The sequence below is a fragment of the Podarcis tiliguerta genome (genome assembly GCF_965153285.1).
Source record: "Podarcis tiliguerta genome assembly, chromosome: 6".
Classification (NCBI taxonomy): Eukaryota; Metazoa; Chordata; class Lepidosauria; order Squamata; family Lacertidae; genus Podarcis; species Podarcis tiliguerta.
This window is the reverse complement of record NC_139539.1, coordinates 45,173,510-45,197,472: the sequence shown is the minus strand read 5'-3', so window position 1 is coordinate 45,197,472 and position 23,963 is coordinate 45,173,510. Positions and strand designations below refer to the sequence as shown.

The following is a 23,963-nucleotide window of genomic DNA, read 5'->3' as shown; positions in this document are numbered from 1 at the left end:
TAAATAGTATGTTATATATAATACTGCTTTTCTTCTACTTGGCTACTTTTAGCTGGATTTTTATATGCAATTGTGGTGCTTGACCTTAAAATAAATTTAAGAAGGTAGAAGATGATAGCTGCACATGGACTTCATTAATCGCTAATCATAACTTTCATAACTTTCTCAGGTTACCCTCCTTTCTGTTCAGAGACTCCCCAAGAAACTTACAAGAAGGTGATGAATTGGAAAGAGACCCTAATATTCCCTCCAGAAGTTCCCATCTCAGAAAGAGCCAAGGATCTTATTCTAAGGTACCAGATAATTATCTGCTGTCATCAGATACAAGATTTCTCAACATTCAGTCTGCAAGTTTGGGCTAGCACTTTGTGATCTTACAAAAATAAGAGTTAGGCTTCCATATTTTAAAAATTGTGTAGGTAGCACACTATCATTCAGGAGTATTAGTTTTGCTTAGGCTCTCTCCTTATTTCATCCCTGCTCTCTCCTCATTTCATATTGCTTCTTACTTTATTCCTTTTCGTAAGCACTTGCAACAGTTGCCTGCCCCAGAGAGCACATAACTTGGGCAAATGCTTTAGCCTACAAGGAACCCCTCAGCATCCACAGCACCATTGCCACTTCATGGTGGGTTTTCAGGAATGTGGGAACCTCTCCTGTGCTGCCTCCAGCTTCCTTGGCCAGCTGCATAAAGCGAGAAATTTATTCCCTTAATGTATTGTGTGTGTTGCAGAAGAGGATGGTCATTCTCCCTTATGTTGAACCTCCAGCAAAAATCAGGGTAGAGCGAGAGAGACTTGTGCAGATTCTAAACTTCCTTGAATCCGAGTTTTAGAGGCAACCTTTCCCTAGCTCCTAATGTTCTGTGCACTGGAAAATATTAAGTGAGTGTCTGAACTCTTGTGTTGCACAGAAATTCAAAAGAGAGTATTCTGCTTGATATGCCTGGAAGCAGAAGCACGTTAAACAGAACAGAAAAAAAGGAACAAAGCATTGACATTCTTGCAATTTATTACATTGCCAGATAATGAAATATTGGGGAAACATGTATCATAACAAGTGGTATTAAGCAGTCCATATCTCACTGGAAGAGACACAGAATTGTAGTGGTTTGATTAATATGACATAACAATGTTCTGGAGCCTCACAACTTCTCAGTAATGCACAGAGGGCTTAGGAAGGGGAACATGGTACCTTATGACCAGATGCCTGGAGGAAAATCAGAGTAATGCAGCTATTGCACTGCTCCCAGTGTTTTGGAGGACGGGGACATAATGTGAAATGGCTTTAAAAACAATGCTCATTAACCCCACACAGATACTAAGATTTTTTTCTTCCAGTATATAGATACCTGCTCTAGAGGCTTCCATTGGAAAAAAAAATTGCATTTACTTTGAATTGTATTTGTTTTACTGTCAGTTGTTCCCTTTCCCACTTAGTAGTTTGTTTCCCCACTTTTTGAATATTCTATGCTGCCTTTTTTGTCTGTGCAGATTTTGCTGTGAATGGGAGCACCGAATTGGTGCCCCAGGTGTTGAAGAAATCAAAACAAACCCCTTTTTTGAAGCTGTTGACTGGGAGCATATCAGGTACAAAGTTTTATTTCTTCTAGGACACTCTTCTTTAAGTTTTCCTAATTCAAGGCAAAGTTTGAACTTCAGAAGCACCTCTGACATAGATTTTGATTTTTGGTACTTACTTGCATTATAAACTCTAATTGAGAACAATTCTTAATAGGGAGAGACCAGCGGCAATATCCATAGAAATCAAAAGTATTGACGATACTTCAAACTTCGATGAATTTCCGGAATCTGATATCCTTAAACCAGCAGGTAGATATTTCCACTTCGGATTTTATTTCTTTTTTATGTAGAGTTTTAGCTTTAATCTCTCTCTCAAAAGTAGGTATATAAAATAGTTCATAGTCTACTACAGGCTCAGTTTTGCAAATCCTCATGCTCTCACTTCCATTATGTTTGAGCTTGACCTGCTGAAAGGGTTTTGCCTAATGTTAGAAGCACAGTCCAAAATCCAATATAGCCAGGTAAGCCATCACAGTTAACTGCATATACTCATGGTTAACTCTGTGTTACATTGTGGCCAAAAATGTCTAGTGACCTAATTTAATTTTGGGCTTTTTTCTGCTTCCAGTATTGTTAAATAATTTCCCCCCTCTTTATTGATAATTTTGAAGCATTCTCTGGTAATACAAATCTGGAAAAACTTACAAAAGTAACATGAAAGTGTCACAGGTTTGGTTTAACCCAGAGCAAAATATTTTAATGAATAAAATTGTCTTTGAGAGGAAGCTTCTCAAAGTAGGTTCTTTCCCTAACTTTCTTTGCCACTTTAGCATATGCTAGACATGTTCAGGGCTTTCAGTAGCATGGAGAATGATGGCTGCAGATTGCAGAATAGATTTGTAGAGGCTACTTTGAGGTGTCTTTACATTTAGCTGTCTGTAATTCTAACTGAAACATTTGCACTTTTAAAATAAACTGAAGGAGTCCAGGGTTTTCCTAAAATGTTCTTAATGCAAAGTTGTGTTCTCTTAAACTCCTTAGTTATTATTAATAACTTAATACCTCTATATTCTTTTTTAAAATCAGTGACCACAAGCAACCATCCAGAGACAGACTACAAGAACAAAGACTGGGTCTTTATAAATTATACCTACAAGCGGTTTGAAGGCCTGACAGCTCGAGGAGCAATACCTTCATACATGAAAGCAGGAAAGTAGTGACTCACAACAAAACTATTCCTGAACCTTCATTCTTTCCTGTCAGCACAAGTTTTTTTCTCCTATGCTTCATAAACTTTATCTGAGGCCTGTGAACTCTTGAGAAGAGTGCAAAATAACATCATTATGCACAGTGTTTACATTTAAATGGATTTATGCATTGAAAACTTCCACAAATGGCACTTATGAGCCTGCCTTTGCAGATTTTATTGCAGAAATAGGTTATTCTGGCTTTAGTTAAAATTCCTAAGACTGTTACTTCAAGAAGGAGAGTGCAAGCTTTTATTTACATTGTAGAGTATAACATAATTGTGGTTTGGGTTTTTTTTGTATCTTCTGTTTTGCAAGTGCTGTGCAAAGGTACAGCACAATTCTAAGGGCTAAGGTATTGTACAGGAAACAGAGCAATAACTAGTATGAGGTAGACCAAATTCTCAGAAGCTTATCCTATAGGAGGGCAAAACCTGTATTGCCTTAATTGTCACTAGTGTGTTGTATACTTAGTTCAAAAGCCTTTTGGATAGCAATTTTTTCAACCCAACAATGGCCTCAAAAGCTGCTGCACTTTACTGTTGGTACTAAAATAGTAATCCTAAAGTATTGAGCTTTTCCCCCCTTCTAAACTTCAGATTTGGGGAATGTTACGCTTTTTTACAAGCATTGTCAAGAGAGCTAAAGATGATTCCTTGAGAGATTTATGTAACTGCATTCTACTTGGTAGTAAGAAAGAAATCACTGTTAATAGCATTATTAGGATACCATAGTTAATACTGTGAAAGGAGCCCTGCTTTTTCAGATTCTTTCCCTACTTCTCACTCTCAAGACTTTGATTAATGAAAGCTTAGGAAGTTGCTGCAAGCAGAGAATTGTAAAATGTAAGTGTTAGTGGCATAATATACTTTGGAGCTTTATCTTTCTGAAGCTTGGACGCAGAGAGCCCTGAAGTGCCTTTTGGGATAACCTAGGAGTGCTCTACAGGAAGTAATGGGATCATAGTGACTGGTTGTTCAAAGGATCTACATGGTGCAGTTCTACTTCTTGGGCTGTTGCCATTAGGTAGCACTGACCCTCTGAGTGTTCTTCAGATTCTTAAGGTGGACCCCTGCCCTCTCAGGCTCTGCATGATACATGAGACTGCCATCATTTGGTGTATCTCATGTAGTTCATCATATTGTTCAGATAACTATCTTTGAAATAATTTGTTCAAGACAATGTTAAGCTCCAGGCTGAGGATGGGGGCAGGTAACAGTACAGGAGGAGACCTAGTGCATCTGGAGCCAAAATGAAGACAGGAAAGCCAGAGGAGGAGACCTAAACATGATGACTTGGGATGGTCCTTGTACATCAGGCTATGTTACTGGGCAATTTAGTAAAAACATTAAGCTTTCCTTTAGTAAGGAGCTCTGATGCCCAAATAGGCTGAAAGAAGTTAAAGTCCTTTGTTCTTGTACAAAGGTAGAGATCAGGATTCAGTTGTAATTTAGGAGACAGTCGACAAATATTATTGTTGTCTCTGCCTTTAGAAGGTCTGATGAAGCCTGCAATATTTCAATAACAGGTGTCTTAGTCATTTTCACTGAATGTGCATAATTATGCAGTAGTTCACTTGTCCTCTGATGGTTCATCTGTCCTTATCTGATCGGAGTTTTAGCAAATTAATTGGAGGGATTAATGTGCTAAAACATTAAAAACGGTTTTAATAGTGGTTGTTCTCCAATCTGCACTGTTACACATGCCCTTCACTGGTAGGCAGTCTTGTGTACTGATTTGGAACCCCCCCTCCCTCCCAAATCATCATACCACGAGTGTTTCCTATCTTTCCTAGTGCTCCTATAAATCTAGATAGATCCTGGTCCTTAATTAGTTTTCTAGATGTGGCAATGCACAGAAGCTTCAGTGAGAAGGTCACTGATGAAATATTTTGCATTTAGGCTTTGTCCACAAAATGTATCTAGAGAGAGGCTATAGGGAGGTAACTCTTATTCCTGCTTTAATATATCCTCTGTGCCTAGTTTGTAATTATTACTGTGCTCCAATGACGTGTCCTACACATGGTGGGGCTAGAGTTTTGCTTACTGGTTAGATAATGATGGGTTTAAAGTTAAATTTCTGGTGCTTGCTGAATGTTGAAAATATGTAGCATACATAACTGGTGCTTTAAAAGCCTTTTTTTAAAAAAAAAAAAGCTGTAGAAGGTCTCAGGATAACCTGATTGCCTAGAGAGCTGCCCAGCCAATAACTTGCACAAAAGGGAAGAAAACAAGATTCTTGCATGCCTCTTTGATGTTTCCTTTTGCATTATGACCATTTAGCAAAGCATCTCTGTGCCACAGTGTGACAGATGAGTGCAAGCATTGTGTGTACGTGAGTAAATTGAATTGCAGTACAAGGTGTAATTTTCTGTCTTCTACTGTTGGGAATTTTTGAAAGATTTACTTTGTGTATTGTAGTGAGAATGAATATAGCATATTGTTATAACTGAGGTCGAATCCTTGTTCCTGTAGTCTCTGCAGCAGCCAAGAGCATAGTTGAGTTGCCAGAGGTCACCCAGTGTGCTTAATTAACACTGCCAGTGCAGTGAATGAAGGCTCCCCACAAATAAGGACATTATGCATCAACAAGCTTATGGAAATGAGAATTAAGCATTTGGGAACTTGGAACATCAGTCTGTGAACCATTTTCTTTTTTGGGGGGTGGGTGGGTAAAATCAATGCTGCCCTCTCATAGCAACATTATAACTTGGATCCCTATGATTTTGCTTTTTTAAAACAACAACAACAACAACACTAAAGCAGGAGTATTAACTGAGAAGATCATATATTGGCTGTTGCAAATAATGCTGGCTTCCTTTTAACAATTTTTTTAGAGAGCTTCCGCATGAACTCTGTCACTGCAGTAAATGTCCTCTTTAATCAGTTAAGTAGTCTGTTGGCACTAATTTAGAGAATTAAGGTTCTCATTTAACCAAGATCTGAAACCTGTATTTAAATCCTGGTTAAACAGGAATCCCAATAAGCCTTAATGACCATTGTAAGTGTCGATGCTTAATGCCAATGCTTAACCACAATTAATGTGGCAGGGACTGCACAATCCACAGGTGGCTGCCAATCTCATGTTCCTAGCTCTTGTCACCCTGCAGCAGCCCATAGTAAATGCTAGAGAAACTGTTGCCTTTCCGGGGTGGCACATTTCTTCTTCGAAACCAGTTTTAGATCTAGAAGCCAAACAATTACACAGCTTACTCATAATGCAAGTTGGTATCATTTTTCTGTTTCCTGTTCTACTGAGGTATTTAGTAGCGCTGATGTCTCTCTGGCACAACAAAAAGCTGCAAAATACTACATTTTTGGCGTGTCTGGGTACAGGAGAAAATTCCTGGCTGAGACTTAAGATAAGCAATGCTGCCAGTTGTGTGTGATTATTAGCAGAGTATTGCACTTAGGTACTGCTTAACCAATGTGCCTGGGTTCCGCCTTATGGCCGATTAAAATTGATTTTGTATCTGCATACAGCTGTAACTACTTGCAGTGTAAAATTTCATATACTTTGTACATGATTCTGGGGTTTTGTGTGAAGACCAATTTTTATGGAAGTGTCTTTGCATTCTGAGCTGTTTAAAATACTTCCTCAATAAATGTAGTTTTGCTAATGTTTTGTGAAGTTATTTGAATTGAAAGGCTTATTGTTTGCAACAGATGACACTGAGGTAATCAAAGGGGGTGCCTGGATGTATTTGCTAAGTGTGTTGATTAGGTGCAATAAGAGTGAATAATGAGCAATAGACATGTTCACTTATTCCAGTCGCTGAATTTCCCCCCCAACCGACATCTTCATTGAAAGATGAAAAAGTACATAATTATATGTGCACTAAACATGGTGAGATGTACATAAGAGAAAAATAAAAAGAGAAACAGCACCTGTATAAAAGGGAAAATAAAGGGGGGAGGGGAGAAACCCAATTCCAGTTGCTGAATTGATAAGTTTTGGAAATAGCACAACTTAGGCAAGGGAGGCAGGATAGAAAGGGATACAGAGCACTGGATGATGATGGGGAACTGTAGATAAGGCCTGCCTCTCAAAAGAAAGTGTCGTAAAAACACTTTTCGTTATGCTTGAGAGCACTTACGAGCATCCTCCTTCTCAGCCATGCATTTTGCAAACTTTTGTTCTAACATGAAATATCTTCAGGGTTGCTTCACGTGTGTTAAAGAGTTAGTGGTGGCACCAGGTGTTTCCTGTTACACGGGATGTGGCTATATACATTCTTTATACCATGTGTACACACAGGTGGGGGCTGGGGCCAGTGTGGCTCCCTCTGGAGAGTACAGGTAGGGGCACACTGTTCTTTAGCATCAAGGTAATGCAAAGAAAATGATTTTCCAGACCATATTCAAGTTGACTAGAAAAACAACACAGAAAAAAGAGACAACACAGGATTAGAAACATAACACAGCAGATAAAAGGCAACTCTTTGAAAACGGTAACGTAAACAACTACCAGAAAAGTATTTAATTTTTTTTTATTTAAAGGTATGATAATGTAAACACTGAATATTGAACAAAATAAAAAAGGAGAAACTTGTTTTTGTGCCTTTTTAATTACAGATAATGGAAGAGGAAGTAAATCACCCCAGAATAGAAATATCCCATTAGTCCAATACTCCTAGTTGGACAATGCTATATAATACTTTATTTTTTTATTTTGCATCAGATATAAATACATTGTTTCTTTGGGAAAGCAACCTAACTGTGGCAGTTGTCTTTGTTTTTGCCTATACTAGTGTGTCTGCTGCAGCAAATGTAAAATGCGAAGGGCAGCTATATGTTCCGTGAACATGCAGCAGACATGATCATGTTGTTATAGCCATCGTGGGCTCAACATGCATCCCTGAATGTCTAGAAACGTGTATCTGACTTTCAGCACTTTCTTTTGGAAACACTAATGTAGCTGCCAAACATGGTTACTGTATGAAATTGTAATCTTCTAAGCAGCTACTCTGAAAATTCCTAAGTTAGAGATTTTATCAAAAATTCTCACCACCCTCACAGGTAAGTAGTTTCTGCAAAGGACAAGCACATCAAACCAGCTGTAAAAGTGGTTCAATTTTCTATCAACATTCAGTGCATTTGTGGGAATGGCTCTTACACACATGTGAGAATGGCAAACTTCGCTTACCCAAATTTTTGAATTTAATACTGGAAGTATTCTCCCATAATTTTCATGCTGGGGTTTCTTTCGGTGTTGACACCTGTCTATAAATCACCCTATATTTTTCTAATTAAATATTTCTAAAAAGACCACCTTGCCTTGTGGACAGCACAAGTAGTGCAGCTTTTGAAAAACGTTGCTGTAGGCACTTTCGTGAGAGGTTGAATGGCTGTTTAAATAAAATAACTGGATCAGAAATGATAAAAGCTTCCTTTATACAGTTCTAAGGCTGCAAAACTATGCACACTTTCCAGAAAGCCCCTTTGAACATAATGGGGCTTACTTTTGAGTAATCATGTATAAGATTGTGCTACAAATCTGTTTTAACATCTTCAACAGTGTAACAATAGCACAGTCCATTAATCTTGCTTGGAAATAAAACCAAAAAGTTTAATTGAAAATGAAAAAGACCATTTGTTACATAAATTAGTGACCTTGGACGATTCTCCCTTCACTGGAAGTATAAACTCGATTTATTCTGACTCTGGAAAGCTATCTCCACTATCTGGCAATATCTATTCACTTAATTCCTCTAAGCAGATCCCAAGTAGATGGCAGTCAGCTACACATTTGTTCTTTTGAGGCTCTTAAAATAGACATATTTGGTGCATTGATTTTTTTAAAAAAAGTATATAATTGCAGGTGCTGATAGTTCTCTACATGTTAATGCAGACCAGCATTATACACAACCTGTTCTAAAATCACACTGTGAAGTTGCTGAAAATTCAGGACTTCGGGTGTGTATTTGCTTTCTTCTGCAGTAAGATTCTTCATTTGAATGTGTCAAAAGTTTTTTCTCTACTTTGCAGAGGATGGCCTAAGCTTTTGAAACACCTTAGTGTAATGGGCAGGTATAACTACAGTGCATAACTCATATAACAGCCAATTCCCAGTCAAACTACCAGCATGTTTCCCTGAGCTTAACCCATCAAAATCTCCCTGTACACCAGGGGTCAGCAACCTTTTTCAGTCGTGGGCCAGTCCACCGTCCCTCAGACCATGTGGTGGGCCAGACTATATTTTTTGGGGGGGAATGAACGAATTCCTACACCCCACAAATAACCCAGAGATGCATTTTAAATAAAAGGACACATTCTACACATGTAAAAACACACTGATTCCCAGACCGTCCTTGCCGCATTTAGAAGGCGATTGGGCCGGATCTGGCCCCCAGGCCTACCCATGCTGTACACTGAAAGCTAACATACAGGTGAGAAGTGCTAGCTTTCTTCATGTTAGGAACTTTTAATCTTAGGGCATATTTTATTATAAAATCTTAAATCCCACCAAACTTTAAAAAAAACATTGCAAGGTTGGTAATGATCTGAATATCCTGGCACCGAAGAGCAGCATCCCCTCCCATCCACAATCCTAAATCACAATTTCTATTGCAGCCATTAAAGCTAAACATCATCCAAAATCAAGACAGGCATTTCTGCTACACGCACTGTGAAGTCGTATTGCCTCTGCAGCACTAATACCATGTGCTGTTGTTGAACATTTGAAGAGGTTCAATATTATATTTCACGCAGGTGGCAGCAAGATGAGAATCCTGGAACGGAACCAAGGAAGTAACACAAAATAGAGAAGATTGGCAGGGCTATGCAGAGACAAACATTGTAATGTTTATGCAATACATCTGTACTGCGCCAAGCACTCTGCACTTGGCTTTGTTGCTGAATCCAGTAGGATTCAGCACTCACTGTAACCTTAAAAGATATTCCTACTCATTTACGACAGTCATAATAGAGAGCAAGTTACAGATACATGTAGAGAGAGCCGCTTCTTCATTTGTATGGCTGAATATAAAGAACTTTAACCCTTTTACAGAAGACTTGCAGCACAATCCTATGCAAGTTTAGTTGAAAGAAAAGTCCCATGCTTTTCAATAGGATTTACTCCTAGGTAAACTTGCCTAAAATCACAACTTTTATGGGATTCACTAATGCAATAACTTGTGTCCGGTTCTGTTAGTTTTTTTTTCTTTTTTAAAGTATCGGGATGGCAGAGCAACTGTGCCTTGAGTTGAAAACGTAGCATTTTGTAGTGCAGACTGGTATTTGGTTTCTTGAAAACTGATAACTCAGAGTGAATTTGTTTGGTATGCCTCTGAAATCAGAGTTTTCAATCTCTTCCCAGCAGGTCCTGGAGATTAAGAAGCAATTTAAGGAGTTGGTGGGACAGCTACTGAAAAGGAAACTTAAAAGGCAACAACACTGGACTGCATAGGCTATCTGTTGTGTAGCTGCACCCAACTGACGGGAAACATAGTTTTTTTATTCTTACTGGTAATTGTCCCATGACGGTGAAGTCATTATTGCTATAGAGCTTGGCCTGTTTGTAACTAAGCGATGGCTGCTAAGCATTAACACAGAACTGTATGTATATTTACACCGTATTTCAATTCAATGAGAACATTTTATTTCTGTTCTTTGACAGGGTGAGATGTAAACTTAATTCCCAGAGTCCACGTTCTCATTGGAGAATACTTGGGAGGCCTCAGCAAATGATGTAATAACACTAGTCCTTTCTACTTATGTAGACTGTATTTAGAGAATAAAGCAATTATGGTAATGCAATAGCTTTTAAGAGATCCAGTTGTATGAAAACTAGCAGCAGGCCGATCTGGATATTCAGTCCTGAGCCAGTCAATCAACCAAATCCATTTGAGAAAACACTGCACTTTAGCTACATTATTCCGGAAGCTCATTAGGATCCATTTGAGAAAATGGTGCATTCAGTCTGTCAAGTTCATCCACCTGGGGCGGGTGGTGCAGCATAACTTCTTGGTCTTCCGCCACATCTTCCCCCACCGCCACGAGGTTTGTTAGAGATTTGCTCCTAACGCACTGGAAGTCAACATGGCGACTCTTTCCCTCTTCCTTTTCCCATGACATCTGGATGAATGGGCGTTGCACATAATTATAGATAACTTCCGAGCGCCCTCCAGGCCTCCTCTTCACTTTCTCTTTACAGGTGGGGTAACCTGAAACAAATATTTTGGCACTGTTAACCATCTCGGCCCAGGCCCTGTGAGCAGCCCAAAGGAAGAGTATCCCCAGGGTTCAAACTAGGACTGTGCTGATGAAACTGTACAGGCTGTATACACAACACTGTTTAAAGTGGATTCAAGGTGCCTCATGGGCGCATGTTTTCCGTGCCACCCACATGGAATTGTCCTCATCCAAATGGCAGCCTGTGCTCCCTGTCTCTCCAACGTTTAATTTTGATTGTCCTGGTCTGTGGACAATGCAGTAAACAAGGAGCGTGGGGTAGGAATACAATATAAAACTGACTGTAGTTTTATATTGTATATACTGCAGATGAACTGAAGCACATTGTGTCAGTGTTCTTGTTGTGTGTGTGGCAATGTTTTGCTGGGTGTCATCTATCAACACACCCCCTAGTGCAACACATAAAGTAAGGGTAAAGGGACCCCTGACCATTAGGTCCAGTCGTGACTGACTCTGGGGTTGCGGTGCTCATCTTGCTTTATCGGCCGAGGGAGCCGGGGTACAGCTTCCGGGTCATGTGGCCAGCATGACTAAGCCAGTTCTGGAGAACCAGAGCAGCGCACGGAAACGCCGTTTACCTTCCCACCGGAGCGGTACCTATTTATCTACTTGCACTTTGACGTGCTTTCGAACTGCTAGGTTGGCAGAAGCAGGGACCAAGCAACGGGAGCTTACCCCGTTGCGGGGATTCGAACCGCCGACCTTCTGACCAGCAAGCCCTAGGCCCTAGTTTAACCCACAGCTCCACTCGCATCCCATGGGTGAAACACATACACACACTTAAAAAAAAAATAACCTGCCTTGTGCAAGTGCGGTATACCTAAAAACATGTATCTCAGAAATACAATAAAAATTGGCAGTGCACACAGATGAACAAATACTGTGTGCGCTATTTGTGCAGTATGGACTTCAGGTTTCCGGAACTCAAGGAGGGTGAAGAAGTACTAACTGTGAAGAGGGGACAACAAAACATTGTACATCTGCCTCCTAGAGTGGATGGAAAACACTGAGGCACACTTCAATTGAAAGCACTCATGTGGGTGAACAAACTTCCCCAAAGCACACATGGAAAAACAGGTTCTGAACAACCCACGTGTGCATTAACACTGGTGTGTACACAGCCTTCAGCCCAGGGATGACTGCCAAATCGCATCTCCAAATGAAACACAGCTAATCTCAGGGCTCTTGCCAGCAGCATCAGATACAGGCAACGTTTAGGGCTCCCTCTGCAAAAAAAGGTTAGTCATGAAATTGGTGACCCAAAATCGAAGGGTTGCAGAGCAGCAAAGTTAGCTCAGTCACCCATGTACTATCTGTTAGTAGACCCAGTAAATGCAGAGTTGCTACAGGAAACTTCTGGCTTCTTCTGAAAAGCTTTTGCTATTCGGGAAAACACTGTTACTTGCCTTCAATGCCAATTCGGATGTTTTTCAGGCCACGTTCTTTCAAAACCGTTTTTGCTACATCCCGATTCTCAATGTACTTGAAGAATCTGTAGAGCTTAGAACTATACAGAACTACAACAAAGAAAATAGTATTTTAAAAATCTGACAACTGTAGCAGTGGCAAATTTGACAGGTTAGCAGTTTTTTTTAAATGACTGGGAGGATGGTTAAAACCTTTGACACTAGCAATTTCACACGTCCTGGGACGTTCACTGGTTCTAAAATCTGTTTTTTGCCATTTTTTAAATTAATATTTTGTGTAAAACCACTTAGAGGTTCATTTAATTTTTAACGGTATAAGAATCTTGTTAATTAAATATAGCAATAATACATAATAATAATGCTGAATAATAATAATTAATAAATAATCATCTGTGATATTGAGCACCATTTGCTAGAAAGACAGGATACACATTTCTCAAATAATATTGGGTTGCATCCTGACTTCACCTTCCACACATGGAACATATCCTTCTGCCCATGGAGGGAAGATGACAGGTCCACCTCCCACACCAAGCGGATGTTTGGAAGGCACAAGGGAAACTGGTAAATTGCCTCTCCCAACTCAATCCAATTTAATACATAATAATAAATATTCTGCAAACCATTAATAATAGCAATGCAAACATTTGCTTCAGAAAGAACTGCTCCCCCCCCCCATGGGAAATTTGCTGTTAAGAGGGAGGGTGTGATGAATTAAGATGCTTGGATCCTGAGCAACATATGAACAAAAACTACAGATTTACTACATGTATAGATTATGGGGTTGGTAGGCATTCAGCCTACAATCTTACATCTAGCCATAGTTCTTAAACGCCGTGATCAATTGGACTTTTATGTGTATAACCAGACACTGAAATGCAAGGATTTTTGGGAATGAGCCTCTGCACAAGGCAAAAAAGAAATTCCTATCCATTTCTTATTCATTTAACAATTTTATATTATCCTTATAACACTTTTAAAAAGTTAGACAATAAGTATACCGTTCGGAATTTTTTTGGTTGGTATAAATCACCCCCATTGTAACTGTATTTTCTTTCTTTTTCAGCCTTAGTTAAGACAACACACATCATGTATACCATGTGGCGGCATAAGTTGGTTTTTAAAATAACTTTCTAGAAATTGTATTATTTTTATATATATATATATATAATTAAATGCAGATCCCTTACTTTGTGAGTATTCTTCTCCCATTGGAGGTGGGTAGTCTTCATCCCAGTCCACTATGTCTTCATCCGTTAGCACCACAATGTGACACTCGCGTTCTCCCTTCTTGGCATTGCCCACCATTATCGGCAGGATCAGCTCCTCCAGATAGCAGTCAAACTGCTTGTGAGCCCCATCGTTGGACAGCTCATGCAATAATGCACCTAACAGGAAATAAGTCACACGTGAGCCCTTTGCATCCGGCTGGAAGGATATTAAGAGGAGCACTGCTGCATCAGGCAAATGGTCCATTGAGCCCAGAATCCTGTTCTCACAGTGGCCAACCAGGGGCCTCTTCTGGAAAACCCGCAAGCACAAGATCGCTCTCCCCGCCCGCGGTTTCTAGGAACTGGTATTCAGAGGCATTAATGCCTCCAACCGCGGAGGCATAGCATGGCCATCATGGCTAGTGGCCATTGATACCTTCTTTCAAAGCCGCCTGAGAGAAAGTCAGAGACCCAACTCCCTACGTCTCAAATGCCACCCTGACTAGCAGGGTCTGGAGCGGAATGGCCCCGACATGCGCAGCATTTGCCCGCCGCTCCTTCGAGTTTGGCCACACTTACTTAAGTCTTGACATTTGATTGTGTTGAAATCAAAGTTGATGCAAAGGTAGTCGCACGTGTCTCTGAGATCCGGAATAGAAATCCCATCGGGACAGTTAATGATTCCAGTTTTGTAATAATCCTGAAAGGAAAATGCAGCTGTGTTTATTATTGCTCTTGTTTATTTCACTTGTACCCTGTTCTTCCTTCCAAAAGTATGGAGGGATGCACCCAGGGCACCAGGCAGCCTCCCACCTGGTTATTGACTAGGGAGTTCGACTCATAGAACAGTAGAGTTGGAAGGGATTGTGAGGGTCATCTCTGCAATGAAGAAATCTTTTTGCCCAACATAGGACTCGAACCCACAGCCCTGAGAGCCTCATGCTCTACCAACTGAGCTATCTCATGACTCCGATCTAACATAGATGAATGCGTCTTTCAAATCATTGTGTTTGTTTTTTAAAGCTCAACATTATGAATTAGTACCATATTCTACCATGGCACCGGAGCTGGCATAGTTGCCCCATATTCCATCAGAGTATCCACTGATCAGAGTCCCCTGGATTCGCTCCTTCCCTTCACCATTGCAACCTGCTTATTCACCTGCCTGTCACTCTGGCCTTCAAGGGGATCATCAAGCAAACAAAAAAGGTGGAGAGGAGGAGGAGGAGGTGCAGGAGCCGCTGCCTCTTTGCTCATTGGCTGCCTGGCAAGCGAGCAGGTGGGAGCAATGACAATGAGGTGGCAGAGGAGCAGCAACAGCTGCCCATAATGGCCATGAGGCGGTAGACTCACTGAGGGAGGGGGCCACCACTGGGTCCAAGAACCTCCCCAAACCTGGAGCCAGCACTGTGTACATATACCATGAACGAAAAACATTACTAGTTATATGGGACAACGCAGAAAGTGTTATTCCCAACAATACACAATATAAGTGATAGGCGCTGCCTTAGAAGTAAGAAATAGGAAGGAAACGAGAAAGAAACAGATCTATAAATAAAGCAGAAGATACATGAGAAAGCTCAAAGTTCCTTTGAATGTGAAGGCAGGAATAGGAACTTTACAAACTGGAGGAAGAACCCTACTTCTGCAACTTTGGGGGCTTCCTCACCAGCACAGTCCGGAACACCGTGGAGCTAATTCCATCCGCAATCTCATATTCACCCTTCTCGTTCGGCCGAGTGAAGTTATATTCTCGTCCTGGTCCAAACATTCTGAAATGATAATCCATACATGGGTTTAAGATGGCTGTCTCCAAATGCCAGCTGGTGTGTTGAAGTAAACAGAACACATTGAAATTATCTAAATAAAGAACCATGTCAATCATGGCAAGTGTTTCTTTGAGAATGCAGTAATTATTAAGCCCTTTATTAAGGAGATGGATGGCATTTTACACAGCTGAGAAAACTGCATGCAGTTCTCAAAAGTTCAGATGGTCATAATCTGAGAATGAACTGTGTGCCCACATAATTCCATCTTGCTCCTGCCTCCATGCATCCAACTTTGACACTTATATCCTTAATTCCTAAACCAGGAAATGAGGGTTTACATGCTGCCTTCAAACCTGGATACAATCAGGATCTGACCACTGGACATGAATTAAAATCATCTAAAAATGTGCTGAGACTGGCTATGTCTCTTCATTCACAAAAAAAGCAGCCACGGGGAGGCTGCAGGTGAGTGGGAAGGAATCCAGATCAGGATGTTGTTACGGGGGTGGGGGTGGGAGAGCTAATGTCACACACCAGCGTCTTGCTGAAAATTGCCCCCAGAAGCTGCTATTTGCTCTATTAAAAATAAAACTCAGTTGGGACAGGCACCAGTAACTGGGGGCAGAGGAGAATTAGAAAAGGGTTAAACCACTATCCCTCTCTTTGTGGCTGCTTTTTGTAAATAAAATGAAAATGTATAAAAGCCTCTTGTGGTTTGATCATAAGACAAGGATAGGGAATCTGTGGTCTTCCAGATATTGCTGGACTACAACTCCCATGGTCCTTTAGCATTTGTCAGGCTGGCTGGGACAGACAGAAGTTGTAGTTCAACAACTTCTGGAGAGCTAAAGGTTCCTTATCCTTGCCATAAGATTGCTCATATGTAGACCAGTGAGTGGCATTCATCACATAATCTTTGAGATGTCTCATAAGGTCAACGTACCATGAACATCTCCAGCGGAACCTTCATTCTGGTCCCTCATGCTAAACCCGTTTACTTGGGAGTTATCTGATTTCACTGGAATGCATTAACAAGTTAAATGCAAATAACCTCATGAAGTGGAACACCTTCAAATTCCAATGGGAATGATGAGGACAGAATTCTAAAGCTAGATGGCCTTCCAAAATTACAAACCATCCTCCTAACCCTATTCAGACTGCAAAGCACACCCTATCAGCAGGAGTAGCGATACACTTTGTTTCCATTTAAGTAGTCTGCAAGGTTTAAAAAGGTAATGAAGACACTTACCTTCCTAACATAGTATCAGGATGAGCTGTGAAAATCTGGGGATTTACAACAAATCTAGTGCCATCAACGACAAGAGTCACTTTCTCTGGCGCTTGGACTTGCGTACTGTTGTTCAAGCTGCTACAACCACTCCCAAACTGCTCTTGGCTAGTAGTGTAATATTCGAGGTTTCTTTTACTCCCCACTTGGAAGAAAATGCCTTTGGTGTCTTCAAGAGTGTTAGAACACTGAGGACTTGCTGGATGGGAAGCATATCTGAACTCTGCATGATCTAAACACAGCAGATGAAAGCCGCAATTGAGTTAAATGCATTAGACAGATTACCAAAAAAAAGCGATCTATAACAAAAGTTTAATAACCAAATAGGCAGCCCTGTTTAGAGAAGCTTTTAATGTTTGATGTATCACAGTATCTTAATATTCTTTTGGAAGCCGCCCAGAGTGGCTGGGGAAGCCCAGCCAGATGGGCGGGGTATAAATAATAAATTATTATTATTATTATAGGTGACAATACAATGCTAAGAGAATATGCACCACTGACTTAGTAGATTACTAAAACATCCTGACACATCTGTAAACAGCAGTCTATGACACACAAATCAGCCACGTAAACACAATCTGATCATACACATACAAGTATTGGTATGTTCAAGTTAGCACACTCACATTTAGCAACCATGCTCTCCTTGATGATATTTCAAACTATTCTTCCTTCCACCTGTTTTCTGTCCCATTCCCCCTTAGTCAGGATCCATGGCCAGTAAGCACAGTCTTTATAGGACTTGAACTTACTGTTTTATTTTTTTATGTGTAGGGTGGAAAAGCCCCCCCCCCCAGCTTCTGCAAACCTTAATGTTCCCCCAAACCTTGGCGTCCCTCTAAGCCTTGGGCATGGGTGGTGCTGTTTTGGCTACACATGCAACAGACATTCACAGCCCAGTTCTTTTTAAAATTTCAAACACCATCTATCTGGGAAGGAGGCTGATCATGGCGAGGGAAGGGGTTAGGGTTAGCTTAAAAATAAAAATTCCCTCCATCCCATGCAGTGATCCCTATGAAAATTCCATTTCCTCCTCGTGATATTTGGCATAGGAGGGAGGCAGTTTCCTCCTCTACAAAATAACAGCTTGGTGGTGGTGATTTTAATTAGGGCTGTGGCATGGGAGGAAAGAGCTTCACCCTTTCATGTGTCATGGTCCCGATCCTAATTCGGTCTCCTCTCCAAAGCTGCTAGTTAAAACAAATAATAACAGCAACAATATAATGATGCAATGCTCAAAAGATTCATTTAGTATAATGTGTAGTTGATCTGAAAAGGATCAACAGGGCTGGGCTGTGCCTTGCACATTCTACAGCAAACACTCTTGACTTTACCATGATTTCTGCATAGTGGAGACATGGTAATGGTTTGCCCACACTGTTTCTGGCTGCTTTCTCCTAGATCATGGATTGTAGAAGTCATGTTTTCGGTCAGCTGACAAGATTCTTGATTGCTTGATCGTTCCATTCCAGTGGCACGATTAATACTCATTTGAGGCATCCGTAATTCAAAGTGACTGCCCATCTGGAGAAAAGTCCTGTAAGGAAGAAATGGTAATGAGGGTTACATCTGGGAAAAAATTCTCTACCTGATGTGGCCTAGGGGGAGTGGCCCACACCTATATCCCATCAGCCTCAGCCAGCAGGGCCAATATTCAGGAATGATGGGAGTTGCAGTTCAATAACATCTTAAGAGAATCAGATTCCCCATCCCTGCTATAAAGTTTACTGAGCTTGCAATCCATAGCACACGTATGTGGGAGTAAGGGCTGGTTTGTTAAGGGCAGCTAGGAATTCTATGAGGGGGTAAACTAAAGTGCCCAGACCTCTGAGAGAAAGATTGTGCTTTGAATGTGCTTTAAAGTTATAATGTGTACAGAAAAACCAACAACAGTGTTCCTCTGTCCAATTTAAATATAGGAAACAGCCGTTACCACATTGCTTGGTGCTGGGGGGGGGATATCCTAAGGCTTCCTGTGTTAACTGCCAACATGGACCACAATATTACATGAACAATATTTAACACCACTCTGGAAGTCTAATGAAATGCCCAATGGCTTTTCCTATTCTGCATCTAGCGGTCTAATGTTAGCAAGACTTAATCACACTGTTGACATATTATCCAGTTTCTGTATACATAACCTTAAAACTGTGCCCTAGAAACATAATTTGCACCAAGAGGCAGAGGGGGACTTGAGGTCACCCTCTGAATGCCACTGTGTTTTTCCCTCCTTTAAACCCAGAGTTACTACGTGGCATATAAAAAGTGCGTGGGCTGCAATGGTTTTTCTTCTAGAGATCCGCCTCCTTATTCCTGCATCTCTCACTCCTACGGTCACCCCCTTATCCTTATTTGACATCTGCAGCATCACAGCCAGGGCGGGCTGAAACCAGCAGCAAGAGGAGCTATTTTCGGTCAATGAGCACCAAGCCTTCAGTAGTCAGTGGTGTGTGTGTGTGTGTGTGTGTGTGTGTGTGTGTAAGGAGGACTCAGCCGAGCATAAGAAATTGTGCCTTTGGAGATGGGGATTGTGAGTGAGGGAAATAGATCAGTGGAGAATGGGTCATTCATTGTAAGCACACAGTTATGCAAAACAGCATGTTTGCATTAAACAAGACCTCCTTTGACTTCTTGTTTTCACAGGAAGGTTTGTAGTAACTGAGGCTGTGCGCACACCCCCATTTACTTGGCATCCAGTGAGCTCTGGGAAGCAAGAGTACGTATGTCACAATCCCTTATCTACTTTGTTGTTTCTTGAGAAACACTGCATTTCCCCTCAAACCAGCTTTGATCCAAATTGAGAGAGAGAACAATGTAGCTGTCATTGGCAGTATTCCCCAAAGCCTTTCCTCCCATATTTCTTAACAGGGCGAAATAACACAAACATATGTTGTTCAATTCAAAAAGATTAAGATCCTTTAGAAACGATGACAACAACAATGCTAATTATGTATATATTTCATTTTTTATAGAATCATAGAGTTGGAAGAGACCACAAGGGCCATCGAGTCCAACCCCCTGCCAAGCAGGAAACACCACCAGAGCACTCCTGACATATGGTTGTCAAGCCTCTGCTTAAAGACCTCCAAAGAAGGAGACTCCACCACACTCCTTGGCAGCAAATTCCACTGTCGAACAGCTCTTACTGTCAGGAAGTTCTTCCTAATGTTTAGGTGGATGAAACTATGTGGTTATACTACCCACTCCAGCAGCTAAAATCCTAACAAAACCAGGCAAATCTAGTCACAACTGACTGAAATGACTCCGTTTATTTGATGCATACGCCCTCTTTTCTCCAAGGAGTTCAGGGCAGAAAATACATGGTCATGTTCTCAATGTGACTCATGCCCTGTTTTCCCATGTTTTTCCTTGCAACAATCCTGAGAAGGTCGTTTACACCAAAAGCAAGGCCCAAGGTCACCCTTCATGGCGGAATTGGAGATTTGAACCTGGCTTTCCTGTGATCTGGTTCAACACCTCAATCACTTTTCACAATAAAATCTAAATTTCCATAAGTATAGCTAATGTGGGGCGGGGGTAAAATAGGAAGATGTTCTGTTGTTAAAAAGACATTCTAGATTACGCTAGAAAGAAAATAAAGTTCAAGCACATCTTCATCCAGAGCCCATCTCTGGGCCATCTTGCCATGTGAGGTAAAACTGTGACTGTGCAAGCAATTTCTCTCTGGCTCCAGAATTCCTCTCTAAGGAAACTGTTTGGCTTTCTGGCTGCTTCCAGATGACATGTTTATTGTGCTTTATTTGCACAAATTTTGTGGCGAGGTTAGACTGCACCAGCTATTTATTGAGTGTTTGTTCCATTTGTTTCTGCAGAAGTTATACAACCACTGCAAAAAGCAATCATTATCACATACTTTGCCACTGTATTTCCCTACGACTTTCCTTATCGCAAAAAAGTATCGATTTTGGGGAAGTGATTTGCTGCACAGTAACAAGCCAAATATTCCAGCTTGAATTTGTTGTTATTTCAATCAATACCAATAATTAAAGGTGTGACGATATTTAAAGAATGGCAAAGAGTATTATCAAGATATGTCTGGCAGGGCAAGAAGCGTAGAATAAAATTTAAGATTTTAACGGATGCAAAAAATAGAGGAGGCTTTGCCCTGTCAGACCTAAAGTTATATTTTGAGGCTGCATGTCTTTGCTGGGTGAAAGAATGGATAAAGTTGGAAAATTCAGAACTTTTGGATTTAGAAGGATATGATAATAGATTTGGTTGGCACGCATATTTATGGTATGAGGAAAAAAAGAGTGCATAAAGGTTTTGAAAATCACATTTTCCGAGGTCCACTGATTGAAGTATGGAATAGGTACAAAAATTTATTAGAGTTTAAAACTCCATTCTGGCTGTTGCCATTAGAGGTAATGAGTGTTAAGAAGATCAATATGATGGGGAGTTGGATTACATATGAGAATTTAATTATAAAAGAAGGAAATAAATGGAAATTGAAACCATATGATGAAGTTAAAGAATATGTGTTTGATTGGTTACATTACTTACAAGTGAATGCGATGTTTAAAAAAGAGATGCTGGAAAGAGGTTTTCAAGATGAAAAATCTAGATTTCAAAAAGAAATTGTGAATAATGATGTCAAAATTTTATCTAAAATGTATAAATTATTACTTGAGTGGCATACTAAGGATGAAGAGGTTAAAGTTGCAATGATTCAGTGGGCCAAAGACTTTGGTTATAATATTCAATTTGATGATTGGATAAGATTGTGCAAAGAAGGAATGAAATTTACTGCATGTACTACAATAAAAGAAAATGTTATGAAAATGTTATACAGATGGTATCTTACACCAGTAAAACTTGGAAAGATGTATAAAGTTATTAATAAATGTTGGAAATGTCAGGAGAAAGAAGGAACATTCTATCATATGTGGTGGGAATGTAAAAAAATGAAAGGTTTCTGGGAAATGATTTATAATGAATTGAAAAAAATGTTGAAATATACCTTTGTTAAGAAACCAGAAACTTTTCTATTAGGAATACTAAGAAATTACATAAAAAAGAAGGATGAGAAGTTGTTTTTATATGCAGTAACAGCGGCAAGAATTTTGGTGGCACAAAAATGGAAACAGGAAGAAATCCCGACGAAAGAAGAATGAAGAATGAAGTTGATGGAATACGCAGAATTAGACAAGCTAACGGGGAGAATTCGGAACCGGCGAGACCAGAGATTTACCAAAGACTGGAATAAATTTACAGAGTATATTAAAAATATATGTGCAGGCCAATTAACGTTTGTAGGTTTTCAAGAAGCTCTGTGATAATAATGGAAAGAAATATTGTTTTATAATAATTGTTAAGATTAATTTGGTTACAAAACAACAACAATATAGATGGAAGAAATGTGAATAATTGTGATAATGTGAAAAAATTCCAGATAGACTGAAGGAAGTCTGAAAGTGGAAAGATTAGAATTGGATGTATATTTCGAATGGAATGTTTTTCCTTTATTGTTATATTTGAAAATTTTATAAATAATTAAAAAAAAAAAGATATTGCAAATTGTTACGTCTGTACTAGTGGTTTTTTATTTTAAAGTATTTTGTTTATTTTTATGACGTTTTAGGACAGTGTGGAATTTAAGTGATCAGTTTGTGTTTTATTTTTTATTTGGTTGCGTGTGTCTATGCACATGCATTTTATTAGCAGCCTTATGTTCAAATGACAGAAAAGCAGAAAAGAGAAGTTCTCCTGGCACCTTTAGGCACTGGGCAAAAACGTTCCTTTGTAAGCAGGCCTTTGGTGGATTTGATTGACACCCTATGCCCTTTTTAAAAGGGGGGGGGTTATTGGGTTGTTGTTTTTATTTTGATTATATATTTTGTTGTTTCATATTTTGATTTTGTTCTGAAACCTCCGGGTGTAGGGCGGTATATAAATTAAATAAATAACAAAAATGAATAAATAAGCAGGATATAAATATTTTAAAATAAAATAACAGTGGGAGAGAGCTTTCCTAGGAGCAGCATCATGTCAATTATGACATCTATTGTTACATCTAATAAATTTCCTCAATGTTGGGGGAAATAGCTTCTTTTCCTTCAAGAAAGGAGTAGTTATGAAAACTGTTGGGAACCGCAAACAGGTGTCCTTATGGTGTCCTTTTATGGTATATTGGAATCAACATGATGCAAAGGCAGGAATCCCTGGGATTCCTCGTACGTACCTCAAAAACACGTTTAAAAATAAAATAGAATTAAACTAGAAATGTAATTGAAATTAATAGAAATAAAATAGAAATGTAATTGAAATTAGTAAGATTTTAGAACACAGAAATAAAGAAAATCATCCAACCATCAATTCTAGCACGTGGGGTGCCACCTAAATTATATAATTCGGTATTTGAACAATTGGTATTAGTAACTGTATTATAAATTGGTATTGTTATAATGAGGCTATTCCTGGAATGTAATTGAAAACTAATAAAAAATATTATATATTTAAAAATAGAAATAAATAATTAAAGGTGCAGCACACAAAACAAGTACTGTATTATTATTTTTTCATGGGACAGGATAAACAATGTTGGGATTTCTACTAATGGGGACTGCAAAAAAAAACTCCACCACCACACTGTAAGCTGTTTATGGATTGTAGAAGACCTATTAAGAGATTTCCATAACGTTTTAACAAAGGATTGTGAGAAAGTGGTACACAATGCTTGCTGCCGGTTTTACGCTGCTCTCTGGCAGCTATCCAGAGGCCTGCACTAAACATGGAGCAGGGACTTCGTTCCAACACAAAATAAAACAGGATGTTTTCTATATGCCAAAGCAAACAATTTTGCCTTTACCTTTTATAACTACACAACCCAAACTTTTCCAGTTCTTAAAAAATACCAGTTTTGGGACTTCATCACAATTCTTATTTTCACACATCTTAATTATATAATCTGCATTTAAGACACCAGAAACCTCACACATTTGTGTGTTTTTACTTTTCATTTTTTTAAAAATGTCCTAAGTTTTGGCTATAATCACAAAAGCTCTGAACAACTGAAACACTGATCTAAACAATATCAAATTATATTACCGGAATCAGGTTCCCATAAGGACAGATACATTTTGAGAGCAAATTAAATATCGTCTACATACCTGGATGTCAGAAAACGGTTCCAGCTGATCGAAATCAGGTCAAAATCTTGAAATCTACATTTAATAAAGAACGTGGACAAAACCAAGCAGAAGAGCTGACAGTTAAAATTGTTTGTGCTCTTGCAATCCAATTCTCCACCCCCTATCTAAGCCCAGATGGTGAGTCATGTACATAC

General features: G+C 39.6%; 2 protein-coding genes across 2 annotated transcripts in view; one reads left to right on the top strand and one right to left on the bottom strand.

Annotated features, from left to right (window-relative positions):
* STK38 (serine/threonine kinase 38) overlaps positions 1 to 6,389 on the top strand; it is a 22,071-nt gene extending 15,682 nt beyond the window's left edge. The window contains exons 11-14 of the mRNA XM_083445789.1: positions 170 to 293; positions 1,494 to 1,589; positions 1,738 to 1,832; positions 2,610 to 6,389. Coding sequence (XP_083301915.1) covers positions 170 to 293; positions 1,494 to 1,589; positions 1,738 to 1,832; positions 2,610 to 2,740 — 446 coding nt within the window. The 3' untranslated portion in view covers positions 2,741 to 6,389. The remainder of the gene's footprint in view (positions 1 to 169; positions 294 to 1,493; positions 1,590 to 1,737; positions 1,833 to 2,609) is intronic.
* On the bottom strand, positions 4,919 to 23,963 carry KCTD20 (potassium channel tetramerization domain containing 20). The gene is made up of 8 exons (XM_083445838.1): positions 23,788 to 23,963; positions 17,992 to 18,194; positions 16,619 to 16,889; positions 15,270 to 15,372; positions 14,180 to 14,300; positions 13,580 to 13,777; positions 12,369 to 12,479; positions 4,919 to 10,934 (listed from the first exon to the last, which is right to left on the bottom strand). The coding sequence occupies exons 2-8, from the start codon at positions 18,179 to 18,181 to the stop codon at positions 10,642 to 10,644; spliced, it is 1,287 nt and encodes a 428-aa protein (XP_083301964.1). The 5' UTR covers positions 18,182 to 18,194; positions 23,788 to 23,963; the 3' UTR covers positions 4,919 to 10,641.